The following is a 12956-nucleotide window of genomic DNA, read 5'->3' as shown; positions in this document are numbered from 1 at the left end:
CACACAATATTTAGGTACTGAAGACTGTAGTTGTAGCACATATCTAGGAACTGAAGACTGGTTGTAGCACATGATATCTAAGATGTGAAGACTGGTTGTAGCACACACTATTTAAGTTTTGAAGACTGTAGTTGTAGCACATAGTATCTAAGTACTGAAGACTAGTTGTAGCACATGATATCTAAGATGTGAAGACTGTAGTTGTAGCACACTGTATCTAAGTACTGAAGACTGTAGTTGTAGCACATAGTATCTAAGTACTGAAGACTAGTTGTAGCACATGATATCTAAGATGTGAAGACTGGTTGTAGCACACACTATTTAAGTATTGAAGACTGTAGTTGTAGCACACAATATCAAAGTACTGCCAACTGTAGTTACAGCAGAGGATAGTCAGAATAAAAGAGAAACGGTGTTGTGTTGGGGTGTTGTGTGCTTGTGTGTGTGTGTGTGTGTTGGGGTGTTGTGTGCTTGTGTGTGTGTGTGTGTGCTTGTGTGTGTGTGTGTGTGTGTGCAGGACGATCAACTACTGGTTTGGGTCCAAGCTGATGACATCAGATGGCATTCTGGCCAACAATGAAATGCTGGACTTTTCCTTCAGTGACCAACCTGATGAGCTGCCCATCAATGAGGTCAGTGTGTGTGTGTGTGTGTTGTGATGTGGTGTATGTGATGTGTATGTCATGTGGTGTATGTGCTGTGATGTGTGTGTGTTGTGTGTGTGATGTTATATACAAGTGTGTGATATGTTGTGTTTGATGTGATGCGCTGTGTATGGTCTGTGATGCGATGTGCTGTGTGCAAATTGAGGTTTGGTGTGTGTTATGTGGTGTGTATGAAGTGCTGTGATGTGATGTGATGTGATGTGTTGTGATGCATGCTGTGTGACAGAGGAACCAGATCGTGGCAGGGATGCGACCTCTGTCCAGCATGGCGCCCACCATTGTGTACAACCCACAGCACCCCTGTGCCACACGCATCATCACCGGGGCCTCCAACGCCACCCACATCATCACAGGTACTGCCACATCACTGCAACATGACTGACACATCTACCACACCATCATGACTGACACATCTACCACATCGTTACATCATGACTGACACATCTACCACACCATCATGACTGACACAAGGACCACGTTACATCATGACTGACACATCTACCACACCATCATGACTGACACAAGAACCACATTACATCATGACTGACACATCTACCACACCATCATGACTGACACAAGGACCACGTTACATCATGACTGACACATCTACCACACCATCATGACTGACACAAGAACCACATTACATCATGACTGACACAAGAACCACATTACGTCATGACTGACACAAGAACCACATTACATCATGACTAACACATCTACCACATTGTTATATCATGACTGACACATCTACCACATCATTACACCATGACTGACACATCCACCACATTGTTACATATGACTGACACGTCTACCACATCATTACATCATGACTGACACGTCTACCACATTTCATCACGACTGACACGTGAACCACATTACATCATGACTGACACATGGACCACATTACATCGGGACTGACACATCTACCACATCATTACATCATGACTGACACATCTACCACATCATTGCATCATGACTGACACATGGACCACATTGTCATGAATGAAACATCTACCATGTTATCACGACAAAGACAAAGACCACATCACAATGACTGATACATCTAACACATTACGACACATTTACCACATTAGTTCAGTTAAGTTACTCAAGGAGGCGTCACTGCGTTTAGACAAATCCATATACACTACACCACATCTGCTAAGCAGATGCCTAACCAGAAGCGAAACCCAACGCATTTTCTCTGCTTTACACTCTCTTTACCATGTCATCATGATTGACACACAGACCTTATCATTGTGAATGACACATGGACCACATCACATGACTGACACATCTACCACAACACATGACTGACACATCTACCACATCATAATGACTGACACATCTACCTTATCATCGTGAATGACACATGGACCACAACACATGACTGACAAATCTACCACAACACATGACTGACACATCTACCACATCATAATGACTGACACATCTACCATATCATTGTGAACGAAACATGGACTACATCACGACTGACACATCTACCACATCATAATGACTGACACATCTACCATATCGTGACTGACGCATCTACCATATCATGACTGACACATGGACCACATCATGACTGACACATCTACCACATCACATGACCGACACATCTACCATGTCACATGACTGACACATCATGACTGACACATCTACCATATCGTGACTGACACATGGACCACATCATGACTGACACATCTACCACATCACATGACCGACACATCTACCACGTCACATGACTGACACATCTACCATATCATAATGACTGACACATCTACCATGTCATAATGACTGACACATGGACCACATCACATGGTTGATACATCTACCACATCATGACTTACACATCTACCACATCATTATGACTGACACATGGACCACATCGCATGGCTGATACATATACCACATCATTATGACTTACACATCTACAACATCATTATGACTGACACATGAACCACATTGTCATGACCAAAACATCTACCATGTCATCACGATGAAGACAAAGACCACGGCGCAATGATTGATACATCTAACACATTATCATATGACTGACACATCCGCCACATCACACGACTGATACATCTGCCACATCACACAACTGACACATCTACCACAACACATGACTGACACATCTGCCACATCACACGACTGACTCATCTGCCACATTATGACTGACACATGAACCACATTGTCATGACCAAAACATCTACCATGTCATCACGACAAAGATAAAGACCACATCGCAATGACTGATACATCTAACACATTATCACATGACTGACATCTACCACATTACCACATCACATGACTGACACATGGACGACAAATGTTGTGTTCAGGTGTGGTGGAGACTCTGGCCAACTCGTTCTTCTTTGACATGGACCTGAAGGCAGCGGTGAATGCTCCACGGATCCATCAGCAGCTGTTGCCCAGTGACGACACTCTGTATGAAAGTGAGTTGCGTGTTGTCTCCCATCAACGACACTCTGTATGAAAGTGAGTTGTCTCCCATCGACGACACTCTGTATGAAAGTGAGTTGTGTGTTGTTGACCAGTGACGACACTCTGTATGAAAGTGAGTTGTGTGTTGTTGACCAGTGACGACACTCTGTATGAAAGTGAGTTGTGTGTTGTTGACCAGTGACGACACTCTGTATGAAAGTGAGTTGTGTGTTGTTGACCAGTGACGACACTCTGTATGAAAGTGAGTTGTGTGTTGTTGACCAGCGACGACACTCTGTATGAAAGTGAGTTGTGTGTAATTGACCAGTGACGACACTCTGTATGAAAGTGAGTTGTGTGTTGTTGCCCAACGACGGCACTCTGTATGAAAGTGAGTTGTGTGTTGTTGACCAGTGACGACACTCTGTATGAAAGTGAGTTGTGTGTTGTTGACCAGCGACGACACTCTGTATGAAAGTGAGTTGTGTGTAATTGACCAGTGACGACACTCTGTATGAAAGTGATTGTGTGTTGTTGACCAGCGACGACACTCTGTATGAAAGTGAGTTGTGTGTTATTGACCAGCGACGACACTCTGTATGAAAGTGAGTTGTGTGTTGTTGATCAGTGACGACACTCTGTATGAAAGTGAGTTGTGTGTTATTGACCAGCGAATGATAAAATGTCTGAAAGTGGGTGATAAATTGTATGAAAGTGATTGATACACAGACCTGTGGTGCTGTGTTCTGTGACAGTGACAATGAAGCTGTCTTGTGGCGCTGTGTTCTGTGACAATGAAGCTGACTTGGTGTGCTGTGTTCTGTGACAATGAAGCTGACTTGTGGTGCTGTGTTCTGTGACAATGAAGCTGACTTGTGGTGCTGTGTTCTGTGACAGTGAAGCTGACTTGTGGTGCTGTGTTCTGTGACAGTGACAGTGAAGCTGACTTGTGGTGCTGTGTTCTGTGACAGTGACAATGAAGCTGACTTGTGGTGCTGTGTTCTGTGACAGTGAAGCTGACTTGTGGTGCTGTGTTCTGTGACAATGAAGCTGACTTGTGGTGCTGTGTTCTGTGACAGTGAAGCTGACTTGTGGTGCTGTGTTCTGTGACAGTGACAATGAAGCTGACTTGTGGTGCTGTGTTCTGTGACAGTGAAGCTGACTTGTGGTGCTGTGTTCTGTGACAGTGAAGCTGACTTGTGGTGCTGTGTTCTATGACAGTGAAGCTGTCTTGTGGCAGTGTTCCATGACAGTGACAATGAAGCTGACGTTTGGTGCTGTGTTCTATGACATGACATGTGCCAGTGTTCTGACAACGAAGCTGATCTGCTGTGTGACAGACGTGCAGTCGGAGGCAGCCCCAGGAGGCAGGGACGTGTTTCCCATGGAAATAGTGCAGGCCCTGACCTCACAGACCATGGTCCCTGTCTCCGAGGGACTGAGCTGCGTCAACGCCATCTCCAAGCTGAACGACGCTGTGGAGGCTTACGCTGACTGGCGGAAAGGAGGCCACGCTGCCACTTATTGATGACTGCTTCTGTCTAGACTCTCCACAGCTGATCTGGGTTTTTAACTGTATACATTTCAGCCAGCTTTTTTCTTTTCTTTTTAAATTTTTTTAATCCATTTTTTGTCTTTTGTTCTTTGTGTATCATGATGCAAACGTGTATGGAGGGTGTCTTGTAGGTGGTTTATTTTACTGGCTCAGAGAATGACGTTTGGTGAACAGTGTTGGGTACATTGATGTTATGATTGTTCATTATTTGGGGTTACTGAAGGTGTTGTGATTAGTTGTGTGATATAAGCAGTGGAAATGGACAGGTGTCTGCTCACGGGGCCATTCATCTGTCTCAGAAATTCAAGTCTTTTTTTGTTTGTTTGTTTCTTTTCTTTTCTTTTCTGCAGATATTATTGTGCAGTCTGTATGATTCACTGCACTTGTGTAACAAAAGAGTTTGATTTTTCCTACTTGTTCCTTTTAAACACTGAGCCTGCATGGCCCATTGGTCAGAATGCTGCGTGTTCAAATCATTGACACCCACCATTTTCAGTGCCCATCTTGATGTGGTGTCATTCAGGTGGTGTCAGATAGGTCCTTTCTCACTGTGCATCTTAACATGGTGTTCTGGTGGTGTCGTTCTGGTGGTGTTAGTGTGGTGTCAGATAGGTCCTTTCTCACTGTGCATCTTAACATGGTGTCATTCTGGTGGTGTCATTGTGGTGTTAGATAAGTCCTTTCTCACTGTCCATCTTAACATGGTGTTCTGGTGGTGTCATTGTGGTGTTAGATAAGTCCTTTCTCACTGTCCATCTTAACATGGTGTCATTCTGGTGGTGTCATTGTGGTGTTAGATAAGTCCTTTCTCACTGTCCATCTTAACATGGTGTCATTCTGGTGGTGTCATTGTGGTGTTAGATAAGTCCTTTCTCACTGTCCATCTTAACAGGGTATCATTCTGAGGGTGTCGTTCTGGTGGTGTCAGTGTGGTGTTAGATAAGTCCTTTCTCACTGTCCATCTTAACAGGGTGTCAGTGTGGTGTTAAACAAGTCCCCTCCCCTTCTCCCACTTGCTTGGGATGTTAATCCCTAGCAGCCATATTACGGGAGGTGGATGTCGACATTAACCCCTGATGTTAACAACTCCATTCACACTGCCATCATCATTTTGCCGAGGATTGTGGGTCTGAAGGCTGAAGGACCAGCTGCTGTTGTGTATTGTTCCAATTTGTGAATTGTCCAGTTTGTGTACTGTTCAGTTTGTGAATTGTTCGCTTCTGTCAGTTGTTCAGTTTGTGTATTGTTCAGGTTTTGAGAAGTTCTTTTTGTGTCTTGTTCAGTTTGTGATTTGCTCAGTTTGTGAATGTGATCCGTTGACAGGAGTGAAACAGGTGTTTTGTTCTCTGTGTGTGTCAGATAACAATGTGGTGTTTTCTTCTCTGTGTGTGTCAGATAACAATGTGGTGTTTTCTTCTCTGTGTGTGTCAGATAACAATGTGGTGTTTTGTTCTCTGTGTGTGTCAGATAACAATGTGGTGTTTTCTTCTCTGTGTGTGTCAGATAACAATGTGGTGTTTTCTTCTCTGTGTGTGTCAGATAACAATGTGGTGTTTTCTTCTCTGTGTGTGTCAAACAACAATGTGATGTTTGTTCAGTGTGTGTCAAACAACAATGTGATGTATTGTTCAGTGTGTGTCAAACAGCAATGTGATGTTTGTTCAGTGTGTGTCAAACAGCAATGTGATGTATCGTTCAGTGTGTGTCAAACAACAATGTGGTGTATTGTTCAGTGTGTGTCAAACAATGTGATGTTTGTTCAGTGTGTGTCAAATAACAATGTGATGTATTGTTCAGTGTGTGTCAAATAACAATGTGATGTATTGTTCAGTGTGTGTCAAACAACAATGTGATGTATTGTTCAGTGTGTGTCAAACAGCAATGTGATGTTTGTTCAGTGTGTGTCAAACAATGTGATGTTTGTTCAGTGTGTGTCAAACAATGTGATGTTTGTTCAGTGTGTGTCAAACAGCAATGTGATGTATCGTTCAGTGTGTGTCAAACAACAATGTGGTGTATTGTTCAGTGTGTGTCAAATAACAATGTGATGTATTGTTCAGTGTGTGTCAAACAGCAATGTGATGTATTGTTCAGTGTGTGTCAAACAGCAATGTGATGTATTGTTCAGTGTGTGTCAAATAACAATGTGATGTATTGTTCAGTGTGTGTCAAACAACATGATGTATTGTTCAGTGTGTGTCAAACAACGTGATGTTTGTTCAGTGTGGTCAAACAACGTGATGTATTGTTCAGTGTGTGTCAAACAACGTGATGTTTGTTCAGTGTGTGTCAAACAATGTGGTGTATTGTTCAGTGTGTGTCAAACAACAATGTGATGTATTGTTCAGTGTGTGTCAAGTAACAATGTGATGTTTGTTCAGTGTATGTCAAACAACAATGTGATGTATTGTTCAGTGTGTGTCAAACAACAATGTGATGTATTGTTCAGTGTGTGTCAAACAACGTGATGTTTGTTCAGTGTATGTCAAACAACATGATGTATTGTTCAGTGTATGTCAAACAACAATGTGATGTATTGTTCAGTGTGTGTCAAACAACAATGTGATGTATTGTTCAGTGTGTGTCAAACAATGTGATGTATTGTTCAGTGTGTGTCAAATAACAATGTGATGTATTGTTCAGTGTGTGTCAAACAATGTGATGTATTGTTCAGTGTGTGTCAAACAACATGATGTATTGTTCAGTGTGTGTCAAACAACGTGATGTTTGTTCAGTGTGTGTCAAACAACAATGTGATGTTTGTTCAGTGTGTGTCAAACAATGTGATGTATTGTTCAGTGTGTGTCAAACAATGTGATGTATTGTTCAGTGTGTGTCAAACAACAATGTGATGTATTGTTCAGTGTGTGTCAAACAACATGATGTATTGTTCAGTGTATGTCAAACAACAATGTGATGTATTGTTCAGTGTGTGTCAAACAACAATGTGATGTATTGTTCAGTGTGTGTCAAACAATGTGATGTACTGTTCAGTGTGTGTCAAACAATGTGATGTATTGTTCAGTGTGTGTCAAACAACAATGTGATGTATTGTTCAGTGTGTGTCAAACAACATGATGTATTGTTCAGTGTGTGTCAAACAACAATGTGATGTATTGTTCAGTGTGTGTCAAACAACAATGTGATGTTTGTTCAGTGTGTGTCAAATAACAATGTGATGTATTGTTCAGTGTGTGTCAAACAACAATGTGATGTATTGTTCAGTGTGTGTCAAACAACAATGTGATGTATTGTTCAGTGTGTGTCAAATAACAATGTGATGTATTGTTCAGTGTGTGTCAAACAACAATGTGATGTATTGTTCAGTGTGTGTCAAACAACGTGATGTTTGTTCAGTGTGTGTCAAACAATGTGATGTTTGTTCAGTGTATGTCAAACAACGTGATGTTTGTTCAGTGTGTGTCAAACAACAATGTGATGTTTGTTCAGTGTGTGTCAAGTAACAATGTGATGTTTGTTCAGTGTGTGTCAAACAACAATGTGATGTTTGTTCAGTGTGTGTAAAATAACAATGTGATGTTTGTTCAGTGTGTGTCAAACAACAATGTGATGTTTGTTCAGTGTGTGTCAAACAACATGATGTATTGTTCAGTGTGTGTAAAATAACAATGTGATGTTTGTTCAGTGTGTGTCAAACAACAATGTGATGTTTGTTCAGTGTATGTCAAACAACGTGATGTTTGTTCAGTGTGTGTCAAACAACAATGTGATGTTTGTTCAGTGTGTGTCAAACAACAACATGATGTATTGTTCAGTGTGTGTCAAACAACAATGTGATGTTTGTTCAGTGTGTGTCAAACAACGTGATGTATTGTTCAGTGTGTGTCAAACAATGTGATGTACTGTTCAATGTATGTCAAACAATGTGATGTATTGTTCAGTGTGTGTCAAACAATGTGATGTATTGTTCAGTGTGTGTCAAACAACATGATGTATTGTTCAGTGTGTGTCAAACAATGTGATGTACTGTTCAGTGTGTGTCAAACAACAATGTGATGTATTGTTCAGTGTGTGTCAAACAACAATGTGATGTATTGTTCAGTGTGTGTCAAACAATGTGATGTACTGTTCAGTGTGTGTCAAACAACAATGTGATGTATTGTTCAGTGTGTGTCAAACAATGTGATGTACTGTTCAGTGTATGTCAAACAATGTGATGTATTGTTCAGTGTGTGTCAAACAATGTGATGTATTGTTCAGTGTGTGTCAAACAACATGATGTATTGTTCAGTGTGTGTCAAACAACGTGATGTTTGTTCAGTGTGTGTCAAACAACAATGTGATGTTTGTTCAGTGTGTGTCAAACAACGTGATGTATTGTTCAGTGTGTGTCAAACAATGTGATGTACTGTTCAGTGTATGTCAAACAATGTGATGTATTGTTCAGTGTGTGTCAAACAATGTGATGTATTGTTCAGTGTGTGTCAAACAACATGATGTATTGTTCAGTGTGTGTCAAACAATGTGATGTACTGTTCAGTGTGTGTCAAACAACAATGTGATGTTTGTTCAGTGTGTGTCAAACAACAATGTGATGTATTGTTCAGTGTGTGTCAAACAACAATGTGATGTATTGTTCAGTGTGTGTCAAACAACAATGTGATGTTTGTTCAGTGTGTGTCAAACAACAATGTGATGTTTGTTCAGTGTGTGTCAAACAACAATGTGATGTGTTGTTCAGTGTGTGTCAAACAACAATGTGATGTTTGTTCAGTGTGTGTCAAACAACAATGTGATGTTTGTTCAGTGTGTGTCAAACAACAATGTGATGTTTCTGTGTTGATCAAGTAAAGGTGTTTGTGGGCTGTGTGGCAATGCTGTGGTGTGGTCTGTGCAGTGTTGAACTGGCAGTGTGTACAGTGTGTGAGCACAACCCATGTCGGCGGAATCTCTGTGGCAGTCAATGTGCTGCTGGGGAGCACATCTTGTGTTTGTTTACCAACACTGTGATTTTGTTGAAGGCACTGAAATGTGTCTGCCTGCTTACTCTCCATCCATGTTCGATTCATACTGCCAGGTTTTCAATGGAGAATGCTGCGCACAGAAGTTTCAGAAATCTTGCGGTGATTCAAAATATTTTATAAAAATGAAGATCAACATTGAGAGTGAACTTGCACAAATAGGGGATAAATTAGTGGTGCAACACTTTTTGCAAATGACCAGTCTTAAGGTTTATGGATTGATCATGATAGAAGGTATCTGTACAGAGGATGTATCGTGTGGAGGTTGAACTGATAAAGGAACACAGAATGGACATCTTTTTATTACATTTTAACGTGCTTACTTGTTTATTTTGTATACTTATTTCATTTCCATTTTGTTCTGTTTGATACATTCCAAAGACGGACTCTCGATGCACATCAGACAGGCATCTGTTCCTTTTTCTTTTATAAAGCAGATGTGGTGTAGCATGTATGGATCATTCCACACACAGTGTCTGAAATGAATCATCATTTATTATGGTGTTTGACATCAGCAACTCTTTATGATGTCTGAATTTAATCATCATTTATAAAGGCGTTTCACATCGGTAACTATATTTTGGTGTCGCACAAGAATAGATACACAGGTATTAAAGATTTTTAAAGGACTGTGGATTAACTTTGTTGGTGCAGTTTGTGTGGTCTTGTGTGATGCTATTCCTCCCTTGTTGAAATGAAATGGAGTACACCCAACTGTGGCAACTTCAGCTGTTTCCAAAAGATGAACCACAACTGCTGCTACAGCCATGCCACTGTCACCACTTACATCTGTACAGGCATCATGATCAGTGGAACTGTTAACAAACTATGAACTAAGGAATGACCAGATGCTCAGCTTTTGATTTTTGTAGTTAAACTTTGGAGAAAGTCTGAGAGGGGGAATCAAACCCACACCCTCCTAGATACTGTATTGCCATGTGAGTGTCTTAACCATTCTGCCACCTTCCACTGTCAGGCAGATGTGGTGTAGCATATAAGAATTTGCCCAAATGCAGTGATACCTCCATGAGAAACTTAAACTATCAATATGTATGTATGTCTGGGGACATTGGACAGCCCATTAAAATACCACAGGGACATGGGACAGCCCATCTTACCGCTGGGGACATGGGACAGCCCATCATAATACCACAGGGACATGGAACAGCCCATCATAATACCACAGGGACATGGGACAGCCCATCATAAAACCACTGGGGGCATGGGACAGCCCATCATAATACCACTGGGGGCATGGGACAGCCCATCATAATACCACAGGGACATTGGACAGCCCATCATAATACCACAGGGACATGGGACAGCCCATCATAATACCACAGGGGACAGCCCATCATAATACCACAGAGACAGGGACAGCCCATCATAATACCACAGGGACATTGGACAGCCCATCATAATACCACTGGGGACATGGGACAGCCCATCATAATACCACAGGGACATGGGACAGCCCATCATAATACCACAGGGACATGGGACAGCCCATCATAATACCAGGGACATGGGACAGCCCATCATAATACCACAGAGACAGCCCATCATAATACCACAGGGACAGGGTACAGCCCATCATAATACCACAGGGACAGGGGACAGCCCATCATAATACCACAGGGACATGGGACAGCCCATCATAATACCACAGGGACATGGGACAGCCCATCATAATACCACTGGGGACATGGGACAGCCCATCATAATACCAGGGACATGGGACAGCCCATCATAATACCACAGGGACATTGGACAGCCCATCATAATACCACAGGGACATGGGACAGCCCATCATAATACCACAGGGACATGGGACAGCCCATCATAATACCACAGGGACATGGGACAGCCCATCATAATACCACAGGGACATGGGACAGCCCATCATAATACCACTGGGGACATGGGACAGCCCATCATAATACCACAGGGACATGGGACAGCCCATCATAATACCACAGGGACATTGGACAGCCCATCATACCACAGGGACATTGGACAGCCCATCATAATGCCACAGGGACAGGGGACAGCCTATCATAATACCACAGGGATAGGACAGCCCATCATAATGCCACAGGGACAGGGGACAGCCCATCATAATACCACAGGGACATGGGACAGCCTATCATAATACCACAGGGATAGGACAGCCCATCATAATACCACAGGGACAGGACAGTCCATCATAATACCACTGGGACATGGGACAGCCCATCATAATACCACAGGGACAGGGGACAGCCCATCATAATACCACAGGGACATTGGACAGCCCATCATAATACCACAGGGACATGGGACAGCCCATCATAATACCAGGGACATGGGACAGCCCATCATAATACCACAGGGACAGGGACAGCCCATCATAATACCACAGGGACATGGGACCCATCATAATACCACAGGGACATGGGACAGCCCATCATAATACCACAGGGACATGGGACAGCCCATCATAATACCAGGGACATGGGACAGCCCATCATAATACCACAGGGACATGGGACAGCCCATCATAATACCACAGGGACATGGGACAGCCCATCATAATACCACAGGGACATTGGACAGCCCATCATAATACCAGGGACATGGGACAGCCCATCATAATACCACAGGGACATGGGACAGCCCATCATAATACCACAGGGACATGGGACAGCCCATCATAATACCACAGGGACATTGGACAGCCCATCATAATACCAGGGACATGGGACAGCCCATCATAATACCAGGGACATGGGACAGCCCATCATAATACCAGGGACATGGGACAGCCCATCATAATACCACAGGGACATTGGACAGCCCATCATAATACCACTGGGGACATGGGACAGCCCATCATAATACCACAGGGACATGGGACAGCCCATCATAATACCACAGGGACATGGGACAGCCCATCATAATACCACAGGGACATGGGACAGCCCATCAAAATACCACAGGGACATAGGACAGCCCATCATAATACCACAGGGACATGGGACAGCCCATCATAATACCACTAGATGTCAGGTGGTATTTATGTGGTAAACCCATTTGAAATGGGTTTTCGATAGGCTGTCCCATTTCCCCAGTGGTATACCAGACATGGGATTTCCCACTGGGATCCCAGTTGAAACCAAGGTGGGTCTCACTGTGAACACCCCTTGTGAATCTTAGTTGGGCCTGCCTGTGTTGACCCAAATGGCTCTGCTGTCTGGGGTATGGAACGTTGAACATAACTGCCCAGTTTGGAGATGACACCCTAACCATGTCCAGGTGATGCAGTCT

General features: G+C 42.8%; 1 protein-coding gene across 1 annotated transcript in view; it reads left to right on the top strand.

The window, feature by feature from the left end:
* The window catches only part of LOC143291311 (uncharacterized), a 34527-nt gene extending 28323 nt beyond the window's left edge, over positions 1-6204 (top strand). The window contains exons 13-16 of the mRNA XM_076601165.1: positions 518-632; positions 892-1018; positions 3011-3124; positions 4454-6204. Coding sequence (XP_076457280.1) covers positions 518-632; positions 892-1018; positions 3011-3124; positions 4454-4641 — 544 coding nt within the window. The 3' untranslated portion in view covers positions 4642-6204. The remainder of the gene's footprint in view (positions 1-517; positions 633-891; positions 1019-3010; positions 3125-4453) is intronic.
* The last annotated feature ends 6752 nt before the right edge of the window (positions 6205-12956 follow it).

This window comes from Babylonia areolata, chromosome 16 (genome assembly GCF_041734735.1).
Source record: "Babylonia areolata isolate BAREFJ2019XMU chromosome 16, ASM4173473v1, whole genome shotgun sequence".
Classification (NCBI taxonomy): Eukaryota; Metazoa; Mollusca; class Gastropoda; order Neogastropoda; family Buccinidae; genus Babylonia; species Babylonia areolata.
Note: the sequence above shows the minus strand (reverse complement) of the source record. Positions and strands in the feature narration are given on the sequence as shown.